We start from the raw sequence: 23,403 nt of genomic DNA on the forward strand, positions 1-23,403 counted from the left end.
CGGTTCCTCGTCGGACATGACAGCGGACGGGGAAGATGAAGAAGGAGATGAGGAGGACGAGGCAGTCGACAGCGCTGGCACCGCTGATTTCCCCGACAGCCAGGAGCTCTTCATCACCCTTACCGAGATCCCGTACCAACCGTCCCCATCCCTTACCCCGGACACAGAATCAGGGGAAGGATCAAGCAGTAAGTGCTGTAAACATGTAAACATTTATTTAAAACAGAACGGTAATATTTATACTATTAACAATGTACATTTATAAAAGTTCTGTAAACTAGTAAAAAAATAATCAGGTACAAAACAGGAATATTTATAAAGGTAACAAATGGGTTTTCATGATTTCTCTGTCTTAGGCTCTTCTCAATTTAGTCCCAAGTGTTTTAAAAAATTTTCACAATGTCCGTTACTCCATGATTCCCAGGCCCAAGACGCTCCACTCCATAGTCCCAGTGCACCTACGCGAAAATCCGGTCAATGTGGCCGGGGATCGACGAGAAATCCTCGTAGGAGAACTCCTCGTAGGTCTCGTGGAGGTAGAGCTCAAGCCTGTTGATCAGGTTCCGGGGTAGGGCGATCTTAGTGGGCCCTCCGTGGTAGCAGACATGCCCCCTCCACGCCACAATCAAGTACTCCGGGATCATGGCCCGACATAGCATGGCGGCATACGGCCCCGGTTTCTGCATGCTTTCCCGCAGCATGCGTTCTCTCTGGGTGTCCGGGATCCTCAGAAGGGTGATGTCGCTCATGACGCCCTGCTTTGAATTAGGGAGGGGAATGTTAGTATTGGGACTGCTTTACAGCCACGCGGTGGAGGGAGAGGGGCAGCATACAGGGATCTTTCCCTGGGACAGCCGCGAGGGGGTGGGACAGGGGCAGAGTTGATGCTGTCCTGATTGCTGGCAGCAGAGACTGGCATTGCTTTCAATGTGAAAGGAGGCCAGTGCTACTGCTGGAGTTTTAAGCAGCCACAAGTCTGCGGCTTACCATTATTGCCCGCTCCAGAAGTTCAGGTCTCCAGCCACGCTTCTCAGATCACTCCAAGACCTCCGCAAGTCCACAGGCACTGAAGGCGACGGCCGAAAATTCGACCTTGTCCTGAGTGCGCATGTGAGAGGTGCAGTGCATGGTCTTGTTCACAGAGAAAGACTAGGTTCTTTGTATACAATTTCATTTATCTGTCTCAGGAATTCACTCCCTTTTCACAATTCACACAGACACATCTGCGACTGTCTCCCAACCCAGCCTGTCAGCACACTCCCAGAGGCTAGCGCAGATTAGGCGGAGGAAGAAGAAGACGCGTGAAGACATGTTCTCAGAACTAATGGGATGCTCCCGAGCCCAGGCAGCCCAGCAGACACAGTGGAGGGAGAACTTGTCACAAATGCACCGAGCAGTCATGGAACGGGAGGAGAGGTGGCGTCAGGAGGACCAACAGGCTACTGAAAAGCTGCTTGGACTAATGAGGGAGCAAACGGACACGCTCCGGCGCCTTGTGGATGTTCTGCAAGACCGGAGGCAGGAGGACAGAGCCCCGCTGCAGTCTATCTGTAACCGCCCTCACCCGCCACCAAGTCCCACACCACCCTCACCCAAACTCCAAAGAAGGAGGGGCGGCAAGGGCCGTTAAAACTTTCAGTCAACCCCTGCAGACTGCTCTAGCACTAGAAGGCTGACATTCCCCAAAATTTCATAAGTCCTTTCCTACCCACCTCACACAAGCCCCCGTCCAAGTTTCACCCCCCACGTTTCATGTCTGGTTCGCAATAAAATGTTTGTTTCTCTCCATTACTGTTTCAGTCAGGTTCTTTTGAGGGAGAGTCTGTCTGGAGGGGGGGAAGGGGCTTGGTAATTGGGCAGGACAGTGACCTTTAGCAGGGTACAGAGGCGGTGTCAGGTCCAGCATCAGGACACATACACAGTGCAGTCACTGGTTACCCTGGTCAGTCTGGGAGGTGTTTTTCATGTTCTCCATTGAAATAACCAGTCCACCAGTGCGGAGCCTGGCATTCCGGGAGTTTAGAAGCATCATTTGCATCAGAACACTGAACCCGCCCCCCGCCACAGTCTGCGTCCCCGGTTTAAAATATTCCCGCGAAAACAGCAACACAGACAACGGTGTTCATTAACAAAATCGAAATGATTTTATTTTTTGGGAAGGGGAAGGGGGTGAAGGGGGTATGTAACTGGAGAGGATAGTCAAAATGAACTGGGTAAAGAAACGGGGGCAGGTTCAGCTTTTCTGTCCACAAACTGAAAAGTCACTGGTTGCCCTGCTCACTCAGGAACCTAGCTTTCAAAGCCTCCCGGATGCACAGGGCGTGCCGCTGGGATCTTCTAATGGCCCGGCTGTCTGGCTGGACGTAATCAGCAGCCAGGCTATTTGCCTCAACCTCCCACCCCGCCATAAAGGTCTCCCCCTTGCTCTCACACAGATTGTGGAGCACACAGCAAGCTGCAATAACGATGGGGATATTGGTTTCACTGAGATCACAGCGAGTCAGTAAGCTTCTCCATCTCCCTTTGAGACGGCCAAAAGCACACTCCACTACCATTCTGCACTTGCTCAGCCGGTAGTTGAACAGTTCTTTTTCTGTGTCCAGGGCGCCAGTATAGGGCTTCATGAGCCAGGGCATTAGCGGGTAGGCTGGGTCCCCGAGGATGACTGTAGGCATCTCCACATCCCCAAGAGTTATTTTGTGGTCTGGGAAGTAAATACCTTCCTGCAGCCGTCTAAACAGACCAGAGTTCCTGAACACGCGAGCGTCATGAACCTTGCCCGGCCATCCGACGTAGATGTTTGTAAACCGTCCCCGATGGTCCACCAGTGCTTGCAGCACCATTGAAAAGTAGCCCTTTCTATTGATGTACTGGCTGGCCTGGTGGTCCGGTCCCAGGATAGGGATGTGAGTCCCATCGATAGCCCCACCGCAGTTTGGGAATCCCATCGCGGCAAAGCCATCTATGATGACCTGCGCGTTTCCCAGGGTCACTACCTTTGGGAGCAGTACCTTCACGATTGCCTTGGCTACTTGCATGACAACAACCCCCACGGTAGATTTGCCCACACCAAAGTGGTTCGCGACTGACCGGTAGCTGTCCGGCGTTGCAAGCTTCCAGAGGGCTATGGCCACTCGCTTCTGGACAGTGAGGGCTGCTCGCATGCGGGTGTCCTTGCGCTTCAGGGCAGGGGACAGCAACTCACAAAGTTCGAGGAAAGTCCCCTTCCGCATGCGAAAGTTTCGCAGCCACTGGGATTCATCCCAGACCTGAAGCACTATACGGTCCCACCAGTCCGTGCTTGTTTCCCGGGCCCAGAATCGCCGTTCAACAAAATCCACATGCCCCATTGCCACCGTGATGTCCTGGGCGCTGGGGCTCGTGGTTTCTGACAGCTCTGTGCCACTCTCCGACTTCAGGCTCTCACGGCGGTGCCGTAGCCTCCTCGCCCGATTTCTCTGCATCTGCCTCAGGGAAAGGTGTATGATAAGCTGCGAGGTGTTGAGAACGGCCACAAGTGCAGCGATGGTCGCAGCGTGATCCATGATCGCAGTGCTGTGGCGTCCGCGCTGTCACTGACCAGAAAAGTGCGCGAACTGATTTCCCGCCGGCGCTTTCATGGAGGGAGGGAGGGCGTTAGTGACAGACGGATGACGACAAATTTTTTTTACCCAGAAGGCATTGGCGGCTCGACCCAGAATTCCGATGGGCAGCGGGGACTGCGGGAACTGTGGGATAGCTGCCCACAGTGCACCGCTTCCAATATCGACGCTCGCCCCGTTAGTGTGGACTCACAAAGTCGAATTACTGTCCTTAGTGTGTCCTTAGTGTGGACACACACGTTCGACTTTGCAATATCGATTCCACATATTCGATTTAAGTAAAATCGAATTACCCTCGTAGTGTAGACATACCCTTAGTGTTTGTAAAGTGCCCAACACAATAGGGCCTAGGTGTTGGGTAGGGCCTCTAGATGCTATTGTAATGCAAATAATGATAAATAAGAGAGAAAGCAATGAAGACGAATGTGTTAGCGAAAGAGTGCTAATGATCATTGGAACAATCTTTCTTAACTAATAGTATTACAGATTAATTTCAGACCAAAAATTGTGGGCCACCAAAGGTTCTGATGGGCTACTATAAATTCTTCTGGGTGCTCACTGTAATAACGTGTTCCATACTGACTAATGGTTCATTCTCTCACAGCATAACATTATAACAAAATCTGTTAACAAGATTAATGTATCCTTAATAAAATTATGTTACATTATAAAAAGCACTTGAACAAACATCGTCAAAAGATTCTTTATTGTATCTTATTTACATGCAGAAGAAATGGTGTGCTTTTGGAAACAAAAGGAAACCCTCTAAAATTTGTGTAAGATTGTATTTTCTTGGGATGAGTGTCAGTTGATTAAAAGCTTTTTCTTAGGCACATTGCACTTTAATAGTACTTGCTAATGATATGGTAAAAGGGTTTTTTAGTGTGTTCTTGCAGAAAGTGTTTATGAAAAGTCATAAAATATAAAGCTTTTTAGTTCTAACAAAGGGGTAAGTGGAAAAACTAGTCATTTTTATTAATACCTGGTTATATAAAGGTTATAACTGAACAATATTCATTTTGTCTGAGTAAAATAGTTAATGTAGATTCTGTGTTTGATAAGTTTATTAAAAAGAAAAATGGTATGGTTTGAAATAATTTAAAATTATAAAGAGATGGTATAATTCATTAAAATTTGAGTTAAAATGAAGATTTGATTTTCAAAAGTGATATACTGTCCAGTATTACAACAGTAAAATGATATTTTCTACTAAAATACTTTAGCTCTGATTCACAGCCCATTGAAGTCAGTGGGAGGATTCCCATAGATTTCAGTGGGTTTTAGATGCTACGCTTTGGTCCTGATCTTGCATTCCTTGTGTAATCAAAATTCTCATTGAAGTCAGTCAGAATTGTGGGTGTGTACAAAATGTGGATTTGTGTACTTTGCTTTTGTGTGACTATAAAATTGCTAATACAGAAATAATACTAATGCTGACCCAATGTTCTAAACTTTCCTGCAATTCTAATAGGCTTGAATTTTAACTTTTTTTAAAATGAGAAAACACAAAATAAAATAAAATGTAAAAGAATTAACTGCTGCAGAAGAGAACATGGAGAATGTAGAGGTGCTCAGTTTTGTGTTCCTACTTTAATGTGTATGCAAACCACTAGTTAAAGAACAAAGAGGCTTTATACTAACCATTTGTCAACTTTCCACTATTGCACTTCAGTTTTAAGGTGAAGGGAGCAGTATGTTTTAGAATGAAAAATCTCAATGAAACTATAAACAATTCTAAATATTGGAAAACACACAAAACTACAATATTAAACTGAAAAATCTCTCTAAAACTTTAAACAGATGATGGTAGTTAGAAATGTTATAATAGCTAGTGTAGCAAAATTAAAGTTTTTAATGGATCTGCTTTATGGTGTAAAATTTAGAAGTTGAAAACACTTTACATTCTGACATTTTAATCTCCCATAAGTAGTGGAGAGCAGTAGCTTTGAAGGCTTAATGTTATCCCTACCCCATGTTCTATTTCTTATGTCAGTAATAGATGGTTAGGGGAAAGTGAGCTTTATATGTACATACTTTTCTGTTGTATGTGTACAATGACTAAATCCCTTTTTAATTTAAAGGAATCCATTAACCTGAACAGACTTTAAGAAGCACTTTCAAATTTCTAAGTACAGAACGAACAAGTAGGGAAAGATTTTCAAGGGCACAAAATAAGGCAGTGAACTCTTATTGAAAGTCAATGGGAGTTGGATGCTAAACTGTCCTTTGTGCCTTTGATAATTCACAACCTTAAAGGTATTTAGGTTCCATACTCGCACTGAAATTTTATGTAAAATCAGTTAGAGTTAGACACTAAATACATTTGAGGATCTGAGCATGAATGCTTAGTAAAGTACTTATTATAGTTAGTACAGCAATCATAAGGAATGATTGGAAATAATTTATATTGCTAATATTATTTAATTAAAAAAATGAATAATCTTTTAGGAAGACATATACAATTGCTTGTCCTGACCACAGCCTGATTGTTCTGATTCTATACCATATCTTTTTTTTTTTCTACCCTTTGTCTCATTGTGTATTTTAGATTGAAAGGTTTTTGGGACAGGACCATATTTCCTTGTGTGTTTTGTACAGCACCTAATACAGGCACTATCTGAAGCAAATAAAATAATAATAATTTTTTAAAATATACCACAATTTTAATGGAAAATATTGTATCTAGAAGTGTGAATTTTATATATCTTTAATCATTAATGAGATTTGGGATTTCAATAGAAGTATGTGAAATTGTGCACAGGTTCCCAAAGTCCAGAGCTAATTGTATCATTCTTCTTCTATGCTTTAATAACAGAGGCAACTGTGCTCAATAATATTAAGATTTTAAAAAAGAAAGGAAACTCCTCTCGTTTCACTTGAAAACTAGGTGCACTTGGATGTCAGCTGACCTGAGATATTAGTCTAACTCCGCCTTAGATATTTCAATATATAAATGAAGTTTCAGCAAGTGCCTGCTTCAACGATTATGACTATTCAAAATTCCACAAAGCAGAGCTATAATTTTTCGAAGCCCTCTAGAGAAATGGTATTTTCTTTGTGTCTGATGTAAGATCAGCTGGTTTTCTGCTTATTGTCTACAGTGTGTTTTGTAGTACTCTGGAATCCTGCTATTAACTTGCTACTGTGTCTAAAATGTGTGTATATGGGGTCATCTGAGGTAATAGCTTGGCTCTGTTGAAGTCAATGAAGGTTTTGCATGAGTTTGGAGTCTGTGATTTACTGTGTTCTAACCGTCTACAATTGTCTGGGGTAAAATAAAGACGAAAATTGTTTAACTCCTATTTACATTTTTGTACTTCATGATCTAGTTAGAGTTTTGCTGTGAGCTCTGTTTGGGAGCTTGCTGGTTTGTGGTGGTGATCTCTATCAATCCGTGTGGATTTTTGTGTGAGAGAGTTAAATAAAAGTTAACTGATTTATTAAGGAAACAGAAGTAAGTGTTTTTAATTCTTCAATAGATAGGTTGGATCCAGAGAGAAGATCTGAGGATTTCCTTTTTCATTTCCTGAAGAATATCAGAGAATAGGATCCTCCAAAGAGAACAGTCTGTTTCCAGAATGAACAATTAGTAGTATGGCTTTGTCTAGTGTAGCCAGAGTCTTTAGCTTTAATGAAACTTTAGTTCTTACTATAAACTGAACTTTTAAAAATGATTTTCTTGCTAATAGTAAAGCAGTGAAATAAGAAATGAAAGACAGCATTTTTAATGCATCTGTGGAGAAGTAACTAATATAACTGACATATCTGTATAATCTCTCTCTCTCTCTCACACACACACACACACACACACACACACACACACACACACACACAGTGTTTATGTGCGGTTAAAAACATAAGTGACGTCTTAGGGGAATATTGTGTTCCAGAAACAACCTTTATTGAAAAAAATTGCAGACTGTGCATGCCAAACCACTTAGAGAGGAATCTTTTGCCAAGTGCTTGGTGAATTTGAATAAAATGGCAGGGACAAATCTTTTTGGACCATTCCTAGAAGAAACATTGCATAACATGTTTGTGGTACCTGAAGGCTGAAAACTGACACAGACCATTTGTGCAAGCTGCACATAGAAAAAAACATTAAGCTCTGGCTATGGAGATAAGCCACATTTCTGAAATGACAAAACCAAGTATGCAATAGTTTAGAAGTTTTCAACTCATTCAGTTAAAGTCAAGGTAGCAGCAGAGGAAAATTAAGGAGTCTGTGCCTCAGATACCATCTTGGAAGCACCAAGTGTTTTGTGCCCCTGTAAGAGACTAGACTGCTGGAACTGTGGATGGCGGGAACATGATGCAAGAGCAAGACCTTCACACTAGTCACACAACAAAGTATGTGACTGTAGAACCTGAAGAGGTGGAAAAGCCAGCACCAAAGTGAAAGGACGTGGAGGAACTGCATACTATTCAACTTAGAGAAGATGCTTTATCATTACTAGGTACTGATCAAGTATTGATAAATGATTACTAAGTTAAAATCAAAATTGATACTGGGGCTGCAATCTATATAATGTCAGAGGCTGGGTTGTATGGTAAAAGATTCAGAAAGCTTTTCCTAAAACAAGCAGAGTGTATACTTAAATCTTAATCAAAAGAAAAAAATAAGGTTTGGGCAAAATGAAAGTAAGGGACTTGCCTGTGTACCCTGATTGATAAAATATGTACAGTACAAACTATGAGTGACTTCAGTGGGATCTGCAGGAGGCTCAGAACTTTTGGTATCAGGTCACTTATTTGGGTGCCTAAATATGGATATATAGGAGCCTAATTTTAGGTACCTGTTTTGAAAATCTTGGCTTCAGATTCAAACATACATTGCTATTGAAAAGCCCAACGAGGCCTCCTTATACATTTTACCTGGAGGATAGTGTAAGTGACCTTAATCTCTGAGCCTGTTGAGAAGGTTATTCTGCCTCATAGTCAGGTGGGCTTCTTTCTTCAATTTGAATTTACCTTTTCCTGTGTCTTTTTGCTGACTCTAGGCTTGGTCTTTTCCTCCTTAACTTTAATTTTGACTTGACTCCTTTTGGCTTTAGTCTGAATCCTTTTCTTCTCTTGGCCGTTCTTCTTCTCACTTTCTGCATTTTCTAGCTTAGTCTCTCCTGGGAGTTTGGTTCAAACTTCTGAGTTCCTTGATCAGAGAGCAGATAAACAGTCATAGCATCATAGAATATCAGGGTTGGAAGGCACCTCAGGAGGTCATCTAGTCCAACTCCCTGCTCAAAGCAGGACCAATCCCAACTAAATCATCCCAGCCAGGGCTTTGTCAAGCCTGACCTTAAAAACCTCTAAGGAAGGAGATTCCACCACCTCCCTCGGTAACTCATTCCCCCTCATTCTTCTCTTCTGGAGACTAAACAATCCCAGTTTCCTCAGCTTCTCATCATAAGTCATGTGCTCCAGCCCCCAAATCATTTTTGTTGCCCTCCGCTGGACTCTTTCCAAGTTTTCCACATCCTCCTTGTAGTGTGGGGCCCAAAACTGGACACAGGACTCCAGATGAGGCCTAACCAATGTCAAATAAAGGGGAACGATCACGTTCCTCGATCTGCGGGCAATGCCCCTACTTATACAGCCCAAAATGCCATTAGCCTTCTTGGCCTCAAGGGCACACTGTTGACTCATAAATCTTCTATGCCATGAAGTCGGACATCAAATTTGTCAGTTGCAGTTCTAAAACACTCATTTCAGCAATGGCTGTACACTGTGAAGCCTGGGTCTGTGGAAAAGAAGATCACTAATCTGTTTTCCACAACTGCACTCTGAAAGCTTTCCCATGAGGTGGAGTTTTAAAAATACAGTGTGGGATCAGCATCTCCCACGCTGTGTCTAACCACATGTTCCATGCTTTGAGGGTTTCCGATTAACTGGTCCAGGCTGCTTGGCTGAGGTCATTAAAGATTTTAAGATTTATGGGATCAGCTATTGAATTTCTTGCTGAATTAACTATTGAGCTATGATTGCAATCTTCCTTGAGCTGCTCCTTAGTAGAAAGAGGCAGCAGATAATCAGTACATCATTTTCAGCACTGACACAGCCAGACATGGACAGCTCTATCACTGAGTCTACTGTGGCCATTTCACCAAAGAACATTATTTCCTTTTTCTATGGTTCCATTTCACCATGTAATATTCCCAACTGCTTTAAAAATTTACAGAATGCAGCATAATGTTGTTTTATGGTGGTCACATTTTCTAGCAATGCTGGGATATTTTAACCACATCTCTCTCAGCCAGGTTTTCATTCTTAACCTGTCCCTAAAATTCTCAACTACACCTGTTCAGGTTTTCTGACTTCTGTTTCTGATTTTTTTTAAACCTCATTTCACTGAAATTCCCTGCCCTGTATGTTCCCCTATGATCTTCTTAGGGGAATATTCTTGTTTAGATTTTCCAACAAACTATAAGTCAGACCATTTCTTCATGGTTCCACAGACATTTTTATAATCTAGATTTAGGCCTGATGCCTTCAGTGTACCCTACCTTCTTTGGTAGAGATAAGGAAATGTACTTAGTATTCATCATCACTCTTATCAGCATGATTCTAGATGCAACATGAAACTGCTTAAAATCGCCTACCCACTTTTAAAGAGATTATAGGAAATATTAGTTCTGTCACTTTACAATCTATGTTTTATTTTATTTTACTCCCCAGTGCTCCCACCTCCCATTACTACTGTGCCTTTAGGCAGTTTATTTTTCTCCCTCTGCTCCTGTGGAGATGGCCTCCTTCCTTTTTGCTCCTATGAGATTTGGGCCTCTGTGTTGCAGTTTCTCTGGTTTTGGCCTGCAGCCCATGCTTTTTAGAAGAGAGCTGTTTAAGGAGTTTACTTTTCCCCATTCTGTCTGTTTTATTCTTTGCCTTTTCCTGAGGCTGGGATTTTCCCTGTTACCAGCCTCAACTGCCCTTTCTCCTCTTTCTCTTTTTCACTTCTGCACTGGCAGCACAGACTACTGTAGGGGCTGCTCCACTTAACTGTGTGTGAGGAGAAACTCTTTCCTCACTGAAGAGGAGTTTCACTTATTCTTTTTGTTGCTTTCTCCTCTCTCTGGAAGTGGGATCCAGACAGCTCTGATACCATGTTATGGTGTAGTGCATGCACATATAGTCATAACAGTTCTTTATTAGTAATAACTAGAAAGTGACAAGGATAGCAAATCACCAGAACCTGCAATCCAAAAGAATCCAAAAGAAGAACTCAATGTATAGAAGGACTGATACAGCATTATGAGGTTTGCATGTGCTGATACCAATCTCTTTGCAACTCAGTGTGAGGACAGAATGGCATAACCAGTACACTGGAATGCTTAAAATGAAACTATCCACAGAAGTTATTTTGGTGGCCTAGTTTGAATCTTGTATAGCAGGGATTCCCAACCTGAGACCCAGCAGAGCATTTCATAAGGCTCGCGCCCGCTTCAACACAATGTGCTAATGGCTGATTCATTAGTGTTTTGTCGTCATGTTTACATCATTTTAGTTTACACATGTGTAAATAGACAATACTGTACATAGAAACAACCTATCGAAATACATACAAAACAAGCTGAACTTAAAATAAAGGTGACTTTAAGTCTTATTAAAATATGTAAAATCTGTTTGGCCCACACAAGGTTCTGCTAACGTTTATGTGTTATAAGTTTGGGCACCACTGCCATTTAGAATTGGGGAATGCCTGCCCTGAAGCCTGTAATATACTTGAAATTGCTTCCTGCTCTCATTGGAAATGGGTTTCAGATATGAAGGCTGAGGATTCATACTAACTTTTCAAAAAAAGACACTGTGACATTCTGTACCTTGGGGGAGTGTACTGTAACCCCCATATTCTTTATTTTCATATAATCGGGATCTCACATATAAAGCAAGCAAGCAGAAAGGTTATGATCTGCTGAAAGTTATTTCTCTATCCATATATGTGTATCATTAATGCATATGAAGTTATGAGAATTGTGTTGTATGGTGGTCACTAAAGCATGCTGTAAGTTGGGGAATCAGCCAGATATTAGCTCCCCAGAGGCAACAGCAAGGAAAGTAACCAACGCCCGGGCGGGGTGTCAAATAAGCCCATCAACAGCCATTGTCCAGCAAGGGAGCTACATGCAATGACTCACCTGCATGATGCCCCACCAGGGGAATTGCTCAACCTTGCTTGAAGAGACTCAGCAATGCCACACAGACATGCCTGGACTTATGTTCTACAAGCACATGGACTGAGAATATAAAACAGACAGAGTAGACACATACTATGCCCTTCTCTTGCCCCCACCTATGCTGCAACCAACCAAGACACTGAGAAGAAGACAAGACTCCAACAGAGGAGATTGGCCCAGGTTTAAGGAACAAATGTGTATACTAAGGACTGCAGTATCTAGTGAGATGAGAAAAACTGCTTAATCTAGTTGCTGCCCAGTCTAATAGGGTTGAGAGTTTAGACTGCATGCTTATATTTTATTTTAGTAACCACTCTGACTTGTTAGGCTTTGACTTATAATCACTTAAAATCTATCTTTATAGCTAATAAATCTGTTTGTTTATTCTACCTGAAGCAGTGCGTTTGGTTTGAAGTGTGTCAAAGATTCTCCTTGGGATAACAAGCCTGATACATATAAATTTCTTTGTTAAATTGCGAACTTATACCCGCTGGACGCTGCAAGCTTATATGACTGGACACTACAAGATGGAGGTTCCTAAGGTTGTGTCTGGGACCGGAGATACTGGCTAGTGCCATTTGGTTATAAGTAGCTGGGAGCAGCTTGCATGCCAGAGGTTGTGCGTGAACAGCCCAGGAGTGGGGGTTCTCACAGCAGAGCAGGGTAAGGCTGGCTCCCAGAGTCAAGGATTGGAGAGGCCTAGCAGATCACTGGTCCGGATAATGCCAGAGGGGAATGTCACAGACACCCTCCCCCAAAAAGCAGCTCCCATTAGTACCACTTTTGGCAAAACAGTGGAAGTTTTGACAACTGTTGCATGGATTTCCAGAATATGTTATATCAAACAATGGTCCTCAGAAATGCATAAAGAGGAATGTAATTGAGGATATTTGTTCATCTGCTTATCAATATATATCTCTAAAGGGCTGACATTGACCTTTTTAATTACCCCCTTTTTTGGTCCCCCAAATGCTCAGGAGTGTTCTAATCTGGGGCTTATTTTGGGCCCATTTCTATGCCAAACTTTAAAAAAAAAAAAAAAGGGAAATAGGAAGCTATTCAGATATGATAATGTGCCAATTTGGTTTTGGTCTTATGCTTTCATTCAAATCAGTAGAAATAATGAGAACAAAAGGGTAAAAATTGATAGTGACTTCGCTCCTAAACAACAGGTGTTAAAGGCAGATTACAGGAGAGGAAAGATGAAAAAATAAAGATAAGGAAAAAAGGTACTGGGTCCAGTGACCTGAATTATGAAGGTAAATGGCAAATTGATTGAGAGACATTTAAATCAGTTGTGCTCTTTAAAGAATAAAATTATATCAGACTGAAAGTTTAAAAATAATATTTGCTAGAGAAAAGACACTTTAACTTTCCCTCATGTAAAGAATTTATGTCCATCATTTGACAAAGCAGCTGTTGGTCCTACATCAGCTGTTAGGTCTGAATCAGTGTCTACAAAGGATGTAGAAGATAGAGATAATAGGGGACTTCAGTAGGGCAGCATTCCCTATTAAAGTCAGAAGTGTGATATGCGTGGTTTGTTTTCCCAGTTGTAAAACAAGAAAGGAAGGCAAAGAAGGGGATTTGCCGCTTTAACAGACTTGGCATCTGCCTCTTGTAAGCACCCTTCTTTGGCTGATTCCACATCTGCAATCTCTGGGTTTGGAATGGGGAATCCCTTTTGGGTCAGGTGTGTGCCTGTTGTTTCTTAGTTTGGAATGGGATGGCACCCACCTCTTGTGATTAACCGCCCCCGTGGCTGATGTTTCTTCAGCAGGTCTTCAGTGACACAGCCCTCTGGCTGAGTCACACACACTGTCTGTAGGTGGAACAGACAAAACCCCTTCTGGGTTGTAAAATCTCTATCTGGTCACAGCCCTGGTATGGGACCAAAGAGCCAAGGCTTCCTCCCTGGAGACACTGCCTTCTATAACAGTCCAACAGGGGCCCATCACAGGACCCTCAATTGGGGTGTCCTTATCAGCAGCCCTCCCTGAGCACTCTCTTTAACCAGACGAGCAGGGCCCATCACGGTACCCAGGGCCGGCTCCAGGCACCAGCTGAGCAAGCTGGTGCTTGGGGCAGCAGATTGTTCGAGGCGGCATTCTGCCCAATCCTAGGGCGGCACGGCCGTTTGTTTTTTTTTTGTTCCGCTCTGGCTGCAGGGCAGTCCTCTTCCTTCCCTCCCCGCTGACCGGAGCGGAGCCCTCGCGGCAGGCGGCAGGAGGTGGCGCAGTGGGAGGGGCCGCGTGGCAGCGCCCCTGCTGTAGCCCTGGCCGCCCCCTTCTCTCTCTCTCCCGCCCGCCCCCCCCCCCCCCCCCGGCCCCCCCCCCCCCCCCCCCCCGCCCGGCCCGCGGGTTTTTTTTTTTGCTTTGCTGTTCTGGCCGCCCCGTTTTTTGTTTTTTTTGGGGGGCAGCCAGAACGGCAAAGCAAAGAGCCGGCCCTGACAGTACACTTGTTTGGTCTGGCTAGATTCTGGGCTCAGTCATTGCTTGATCCCTGCAGCCTGCCAGGAGCTCCTCTTTGTTCCCTGGTCTTTGGCAGCCCTCCTTGGGCTCAGTCCTTCCTACACTGAGCTGGTCCTGCTGTTTTTCCCTTCAGCCAGGAACCCAAGTTTTACTCTTTCAGCTCCAGGCAGCAACTGTCACAGATGTTCTTTTTTATATGGTCCTCCTGGCCCCTGATTGGCTGCTCCAGCAGTCTTTCTGATTGGCTGCCTCCCGTGCAGCCACTTTAGGCCCCTGGAGGACTTCTCCTTTACTCTTTCCTTAGGCGGGGTGAGGCAGGGCCATGAGCCTCCAGCAGGGGGCCTCCATACCTCGTCTACCCTGTTACAGCCCCCCACAAATGTTTAGAAAAAATGGTTTGCCTCATTCAGCTCTCACTTACAACGAGGTAAATCAGAAGGAACTCTGTACAAGTCAATGGAGTCATACCCAGTGATTAAAATAGATCCAAACAAGAGGGGTAGTCCTACCTGCACTGTACAAGGAGGATGTGGAAAAATTGGAAAGAGTCCAGCGGAGGGCAACAAAAATGATTAGGGGTCTGGAGCACATGACTTATGAGGAGAGGCTGAGGGAACTGGGATTGTTTAGTCTCCAGAAGAGAAGAATGAGGGGGGATTTGATAGCTGCTTTCAACTACCTGAGGGGGGGTTCCAGAGAGGATGGAGCTCAGCTGTTCTCAGTGGTGGCAGATGACAAAACAAGGAGCAATGGTCTCAAGTTGCAGTGGGGGAGGTCTAGGTTGGATATTAGGAAACACTATTTCACTAGGAGGGTGGTGAAGCACTGGAATGCGTTACCTAGGGAGGTGGTGGAGTCTCCTTCCTTGGAGGTTTTTAAGGCCCGGCTTGACAAAGCCCTGGCTGGGATGATTTAGTTGGGAATTGGTCCTGCTTTGAGCAGGGGGTTGACTAGATGGCCTCCTGAGGTCCCTTCCAACCCTGATATTCTATGATTCTATGATTCTATGATTGAAGGGAGCTGTGGGGAAGAACTGCATACCCAACCAGGGAGAGAGGAGAAGCTCTCCTCTGCTTTTAGCATTTTGTCTTCCTTATGTTAACCCCTAGTTATAGCAATGCCACTGTAAGTGAAAGGAGAACTAGACTATTTCTGGGGGGGGCGTTAATCAAAAATTTGGAAAGCTATTTCTCTGTGGGGGAGTAATTACCACACTACTGCATTCCAGCAATGTAAAGAGTTCTCATGCACAAAAGCTAAGCTATAGTCCTTGTTGTAAGCTATAGATCTATTTGCTAACAATGCCTGTGGAAAATAAAGCTGGAATTGTTTACAACTCCTAGAGTTGTGCTGGTAGAATCATAGAATATCAGGGTTGGAAGGGACCTCAGGAGGTCATCTAGTCCAACCCCCGGCTCAAAGCAGGACCAATCCCCAACTAAATCATCCCAGACAGGGCTTTGTCAAGCTGACTTTAAAAACCTCTAAGGGTATGTCTACACTACGAGAGTAGTTCGATTTTAGTTAAATCGAATATGTGCAATCGATATTAGAAAGTCGAACGTGTGTGTCCACACTAAGGACAGTAATTCGACTTTGTCAGTCCACACTACCAGGGAAAGTGTCGACATTGGAAGCAGTGCACTGTGGGCAGCTATCCCACAGTTCCCACAGTCCCCGCTGCCCATTGGAATTCTGGGTCGAGCCCGCAATGCCTTCTGGGGGAAAAAAATGTCTCGAGGGTGCTTTTGGGTAACTGTCATCATCCAATCGTCACTCCCGCCCTCCCTCCCTCCTTGAAAGCGCCGGCGGGAAATCAGTTCGCGCACTTTTCTGGTCAGTGACAGCGCGGACGCCACAGCACCGCGAGCATGGATCCCGCTGCGACCATCGTGGAGATGCCTACAGTGATCCTCGGGGACCCATCCTACCCGCTAATGCCCTGGCTCATGAAGCCCTATACTGGCGCCCTGGACAGTGAAAAAGAACTCTTCAACTACCGGCTGAGCAAGTGCAGAATGGTGGTGGAGTGTGCTTTTGGCCGTCTCAAGGGGAGATGGAGAAGCTTACTGACTCGCTGTGATCTCAGCGAAACCAATATCCCCATCGTTATAGCAGCTTGCTGTGTGCTCCACAATCTCTGTGAGAGCAAGGGGGAGACCTTTATGGCGGGGTGGTAGGTTGAGGCAAATAGCCTGGCTGCTGATTACGCCCAGCTTGACAGCCGGGCGATTAGAAGATCCCAGCGGGACGCGCTGTGCATCTGGGAGGCTTTGAAAGCCAGTTTCAAGACTGAGCAGGGTACCCAGTGACTTTTAAGTTTGTGGACACAGAGGCTGAACTTGCCCCCGTTTCTTTACCCAGTTACCCCCTTCACCCCCTTCCCAAAAAATAAAATCTGTTCTGTTTTGCTAATGAACACCGTTGTCTTCATTACTGTTTTCGCGGGAATGTTTTAAACCTGGGTTTAGTGTTGTGATGCTAATGATGCTTCTAAACTGCCCTCCCCCACCACAAAGTCACAGAGCAACCCCGCCCCCCCCCACAGAACATGAAAGCCACCTCCCAGACTGACCAGGGTAACTAGTCACTGCACTGTGTATGTGCCCTGCTGCTGGACCTGCCCCCTGCTAAAGGTGACTGTCCTGTCTAATTACCAAGCCCCTTCCCCCCCCTTCAGACAGACTCTCCTCCAAAAGAAGAGGATGGAAACAGTAATGAACAGAAACGTCTTTTTTATTAACAACCACACATGGAACGGGGGGGTGAAACTTGGACGGGGTCTTGTGTGAGGCGGGTAGGAAAGGACTTTTCAGATTTTGGGGAATGAGAGCCTTCTAGTGCTATAGCTGTCCGCTGGGGTGGAGTGAAAGTTTTCACGGCCCCTGCCGCCCCTCCGTGTTTGGACTTTGGGTGAGGGGGGTATGGGACTTGGTGGCGGGGCAGGGCGGTTAGAGAGAGACTGCAGCGGGGCTCTCTCCTCCTGCCTCCGGTCCTGCAGAACATCCACAAGGCGGCGGAGCGTGTCCGTTTGCTCCCTCATTAGTCCAAGCAGCGTTTGAGTCTCCTGCTGGTCCTCCTGTCGCCACCTCTCCTCCCGTTCCATGTTTGCCCGGTGCATTTGGGACAAGTTCTCCCTCCACTGTGTCTGCTGGGCTGCCTGTGCTCGGGAGCATCCCATTAGTTCAGCAAACATGTCTTCCCGTGTCCTCTTCTTCCTCCTCCTAATGTGCGCTAGCCTCTGGGCAGATGTGGCTGTGGGAATTGGAAAAAGGGAGTGAATTCCTGAGACAGATCAATGTATCTGTGGACAGAGAACATAGTCTTTCTCTGTGAACAAGACCATGCAGAACACCTATCACACGCGCACTGAGGACAAGGTCGAATTTTCGGCCCTCGCCTACAGTGCCTGCGGTCTTGCTGTGGCGAGCTGAGGAGCGGGGCAGGACACCGGACTTTGTCTAGCTGGCAAACATGGTAAGCCGTAGACTTGTGGCTGCTTAAAACTTTAAGAGTGGCACTGGCCTCCTTTCACATAGAAAGCAATGCGAGTCTCTGCTGGCAGCAATCCTGCAAGCATGAACTCTGCCCCTATCCCAGCCCCTCGCGGCTGTAAACCGCGTGGCTGTAAACCGGCGGTTGCAGTTCTGTAAAGGAACGGGCAAGCAGTCCCAATACTAACTTTCCCCTACCTAATTCAAAGCAGGGCGTCATGCCAGACATCACCCTCCTGAGGGTCTCGGAGAGCCAGAAGGAGAGGATGCTCCGGGACAGCCTGCAGAAACCGGGGCCATTTGCTGCTATGCTCTGCAAGGCCATGATCCCCGAATACCTGCTGGCGTTGTGGCAGGGAAACGTGTCTTACCACGGGGGGCCTAATAAGCTCTCCCTGCCAAAGAACCTGATAATTAGGCTGGAAAGACACCTGCAGGAGGCCTATGAGGAGTTCTCCCCGGGGGATCTCGCCTCTATCCCCGGACACATCGACCAGTTTTTGGGTTAGGTGCCCTTGGAGGGACAAAAGAGTGGAGCGTCTTGGGCAGTGTAATCATGAAGCGGACATTGTTGAATTTTCTTAAAATGGTTCGGACTATACATTGAAGCGGACAAAGACACAATAATCATGATACCCTTTGTTCAGATTCCCGTTTTGTTGCACTTTCCTGTTTACATGTTTAGAAGCACTTTACCCATTGTTAATATTTCAAATCTTCCTGTTCTGTTATGAATAAAAGTTTACATACTTGAAAGCACTTTAGCTATTGTTAATATTTAAAATATGCAAGTTCTGTTATAAATAAATGTTAAGATATTTAAAACACTTACTGCTTGATCCTTCCCCTGAATCTGTGTCTGGGGTAACGGCGGGGGACGGTTGGTAGGGGATCTCTGTGAGGGTGATGAAGAGCTCCTGGCTGTCGGGGAAATCAGCGTGGTAAGCGCTGTCGACTGCATCGTCCTCTTCATCTCCTTCCTCATCTTCCCCGTCAGCTAACATGTCGGAGGAACCGGCCGCGGACAATATCCCATCCTCAGAGTCCACGGTCAGTGGTGGGGTAGTGGTGGCGGCCGCACCTAGGATGGAATGCAGTGCCTCGTAGAAACGGGATGTGTGGGGCTGGAATCCGGAGCGTCCGTTTGCCTCTTTGGTCTTCTGGTAGCCTTGTCTCAGCTCCTTGATTTTCACGCGGCACTGCGTTGCATCCCGGCTGTATCCTCTCTCTGCCATGGCTTTAGAGATCTTCTCGTAGATCTTTGCATTCCGTCTTTTGGAGCGCAGCTCGGCAAGCACGGACTCATCTCCCCACACAGCGATGAGATCCAAGACTTCCCGATCAGTCCATGCTGGGGCCCTCTTTCTAGTCTGGGATTGCACGGCCATCTCTGCTGGAGAGCTCTGCATCGTTGCCACTGCTGCTGAGCTCGCCACGCAGGAAATGAGATTCCAACTGCCCAGACAGGAAAAGGAATTCAAATTTTCCCGGGGTGTGGCTGGTCAGAGCATCCGAGCTCGGACTGCTGTCCAGAGCGTCAACAGAGTGTTGCACTGTGGGATAGCTCCCGGAGCTATTAGCGTCGATTTCCATCCACACTTAGCCTAATTCGACATGGCCATGTCGAATTTAGCGCTACTTCTCTCGTTGGGGAGGATTACAGAAATCGATTTAAAGAGAGCTCTATGTCGAACTAAATGGCCTCGTGGTGTGGACGGGTGCAGGGTTAAGTCGATGTAACGGCGCTAAAGTCGACATAAACGCCTAGTGTAGACCAGGCCTAAGGAAGGAGATTCCACCACCTCCCTAGGTAACCCATTCCAGTGCTTCACCACCCTCCTAGTGAAAAAGTTTTTGCTAATATCCAACCTAAACCTCCCCCAAAACAAAGTTAAAAACAAAGTTATGCTGTGATATGTGTCTGGAATGTAGTTAAGTTACTGTTTTGATCTTCACCACTGTCAAATGGGTGCTGTGAGATTTCCCAGTGCACAGTCGTGTTCTACTTTATATCACTGATCAGAGTTCATGACTAATACTCTAAATACACTACATTAACAGCCAACTAACAGTAAAGTCTGCCCCCGCCCCCCCATTATTTTGGGATGTACAGCACTGAAAGTACAACTAAATGTATGAGTTTTATTTTCTCTGTAGGCTTTTCTATGGTGTATGTTTCTATGTATGTATATTTTCTTTTTGTACAGTTTGACTCACAAACATTAATAGTTTATCATCACAACACCTCTATGACACAGACAAGTTTTATTATTCCTAGTCACCCATGGAAAAATGGAAAATAGAGAGATTCAGAACAAAATTTCATTGAGTTTTGGGCCTTTAGCACTTCTGAAAGGCAGGAACAAGGTGTCTACAGTTCGCCACCCAAAAACTAAGGAACACAGAAATAATGAACACTTCTGAAAATTGTCTGCATGTGATTTGTACAAGTCTGTAACAAAACCGGGATTAAAGCCCAGATATTCCAGTACATTGCCTTAGCCATAACACCCACCTTCTGCTTGTACAGAAGTAATATGAATCTTGCCACACTCAGCCATCTATCTATAAAACCCAAGATTCATGAAATTTAAAGCAATTAGCTTGGAAAGTTTATTATATTGGGGGGCATTATATTTTCCTTCATTGTGAAGCACAATCACTTATTTAAAAATATTCCTAAATTCTAAAACAATGAGAATTAAAATTTACATTGAACAAGAATGCTGGGGAAAAGGGCTCTTTAAAAACTAGCAGATCTCAAAGAATATTTCCAATGGCAATTTACAGGTATTTTTTTTCCTCATTCCAATATTTATCTTGCTACAGCAGATCTGTCTATTGAGCTACAATTTCTGTGTTAGTTATCATATTGTGTGTAATTACATGTCTCTCTCAGAGAGTCTGAGTTTGCAATGAGCAGGGAGCAACAGCTAGGCCTGTGCTGTGCTAGTTTCAAATCCCTAGTTACATATCTGTACAATGCCTGGCATTCTTCACATTAATGAGATTGTTCCCCATTTCCCTATGGTCATAAAATAAGGAAGAAAAATATCAAAAAAGTGACATGTTGTATGGGTTATAACTATTAAAAGAAATGTTTTTAGATGTGGTTTAGGCTTACCGAATACCAATATATGTTAATATAAGCTGTGTGCTGTGTCATTAGAATTCAACGGGGGGCCCACTCCTGCTATCATTGATGTTGATGGCAAAACTCTCTGAGGAGTAACTGTTGGAACTGTTTACTTTTTACTGGTGCCCTTTGTATGTGGTTGGCAATGGCGATTTGTATGAATGGCCAATTTTTAGTGCACAATCGTGTGTCACATTTTCAAATATGGTCACCATAGCTGCACTTGCAAATCAGCAATCAAAAATGTAGATGACCATAACTGGACATTTGTGCAAAAAATTGTCTGACTTATGCAAGTATGACAATTGAACATTTAATTATTAATTATTATTATTTTTTATTATTATTATTAAAAATCTATGTCTGTGTGCCACTCTGTGTCTCAGGAAATGTATCAAGTAGGTTTTGCATTGGCTCATTACTGTAAACCATTGTTTCCATGTGGTGCCCAAGTCAGCTTGTATTGGGATATATTAATGGTTCTGAATTTTCAGGTAAAAATGCAATGATTTCATCATGAACATGCGCTACCCATACAAGAAGGCATAGATCTGAGACCTTTGATTTCTTTGTTACACATAAAAAAACATCAACTCGTGCACACACAAACAAAGGTGGCTATATGCCATTTTGTGTGAAGCTGTATAAATCACTATAGTGTCTATTTTGTGTCAAATGTGACCATTTGTTGGAGTTGTTTTCTCATTAGTTCAGCTTCAGAAAAAAATAAAAAATCAAATGTATTTCCTTCTTTTAAAAGCCTTTTTGACTGTACATCTGAAATGTAAGGCAGGCCTTCTCTTCAAAGATTTTGATATACACTTATAAAGAAAATGGAGATATTTGCAATAACTGAATGGGTCAGCTACTGGTGTATTCAACATATGTTGGGAAAGGTTGCCAACTTTTTATGTCACAAGACAATTGACATATTTATGTCAACTTTTTCATAATTATTTTTCCATTGCCAGATTCCCAAATGCTGACAAACCATCTTTCATATCATTTTCTAAATGACGGGCTTACTAACAGATACCCTCAAAAGGATATAATGCACACATAATCCTGTATCTCTCTGAAATTAACTCAAAATGGCTTCTGTCACAGCAGAACATTATTTAGTAATCTAAACCTTATTTAAATGAATTGCTGAAATGGGTGCTAGAGTAATATAAAAGGACCAATTGTGATTTAATGCTGTTATTATGGTGCCACTGAGACATTAATCAGTGTCACCAACCCCAGTCTGTCTGTAACAAAGATGGCACTTTGCAACGTAACAGTGTCCTGGGACTTTCTCAGAGTGCTCTTTCTGCTCAGATTTTATTTTTAATTGTATTGATTGATCAAAAGGAGTAAACAAATTGTTCCTTTAGACTATAATCATCATATGGAATCTGTGCAGTGTAAAGACTATGGTTAGCTTTGACTCCCTGTTTAGATGTGTTCAAGACTTCTAAATGGAATGCTGAATGGAATGGAGAGAGATGATTCAAGCAATCTGTTTCACTAATGTGCAAGACATTAATTCTCTCAGTGTTGGCAGAAAATGCATAACCCATAAAGGAAAAACATGCATAGCTGTATGATTTTACATATCAAAGAGTAAATAATTACTCTGAAACCAGTGGAGCATGTGACAAAATGGCCAATGTTGGCATGGTGGGTCCCGTGTTTTTCCTGGCCGGGGCTAAGACACTACCCCTTTCCCCTGCTCTTGGGGTGCTGAGGGCCCTGCTAGTGGCCCGGGAAGATGGTAGAGGAGGGAAGCAGGGGAGGGGTCTGGCTTTGCTCCTCACTCTGAGCCCCAGTCTCTCTCAACCCCTGCAGGTTTCTAACCTCTTTCCCCTTGGGCAGGGTTACCCTCGGTCCTTGATGCTGGGGGAGGGAGTCTCCCTGCCCTGATGGGGCAGGATCTCCCTTCCTTCGGTTCTCTGGTCTTTCAAGTCTCAGCAAAACCCCTCCAAACTCCAGTCCTCTCTCCTTCCTCACACACCCTAACTGCCTGAAGCAGGGGGTTTTATTAGGTTCCTGACAGGGCCTTAATTGACTACAGGTGCTCCAATTAACCTGTAGCAACACTCCCTAGTCTACAGGGAACCACGCCTTAATTAGCCTAGGGCTATATCTCCCCTCTCCCACTGCTCTCTGACCCTCCTGTACCACAAGGGTTGGAAGAGAAGGAGCAAGTAGTTGCAATGTCTGACCAAAAGTTGAGGAAGCCATAATAGCCCATTTTAAAAGTGGATACTAACTCTGAGTGCCTGCGTTTTTGGTTCCCCAATTTGAGGCATCTTGTCTCTGATTTCACTGCTCTACAGCCAAAATACTTCTGAAATAAATGTAGTCAAACTTTACTAATTCTGGGTCACTGAGAACGAAAATGATGCTTAAAATTGTTGATTGGCTCTAGTTTTCAAGATATGCTATTGGGTCAGTATATACGACCCTTGACTTGGGAATGGCAGAGGATAAGTGAGTTATAAAGGGAAGGGATCTCAATTTAAACCAGAAATGACTAAAATACATCTT

At 44.3% G+C, this 23,403-nt stretch overlaps 1 protein-coding gene across 20 annotated transcripts in view; it reads left to right on the forward strand.

Annotated features, from left to right (window-relative positions):
• The window catches only part of LOC113406698 (neurexin-1), a 1,188,348-nt gene that overhangs the window by 16,241 nt on the left and 1,148,704 nt on the right, over positions 1 to 23,403 (forward strand). Inside the window, exon 2 of one of the 20 annotated variants that reach the window (XM_029911749.1) lies at positions 22,091 to 22,100. The exons of the other annotated variants lie outside the window; for them this stretch is intronic. Within the exon in view, the coding sequence (XP_029767609.1) occupies positions 22,091 to 22,100 (10 nt within the window). The remainder of the gene's footprint in view (positions 1 to 22,090; positions 22,101 to 23,403) is intronic. 20 annotated transcript variants of the gene reach the window in all.

The sequence above is a fragment of the Terrapene carolina genome, unplaced genomic scaffold (genome assembly GCF_002925995.2).
Source record: "Terrapene carolina triunguis isolate 2854851 unplaced genomic scaffold, T_m_triunguis-2.0 Scaffold122, whole genome shotgun sequence".
In the NCBI taxonomy this organism is placed as follows: Eukaryota; Metazoa; Chordata; order Testudines; family Emydidae; genus Terrapene; species Terrapene triunguis.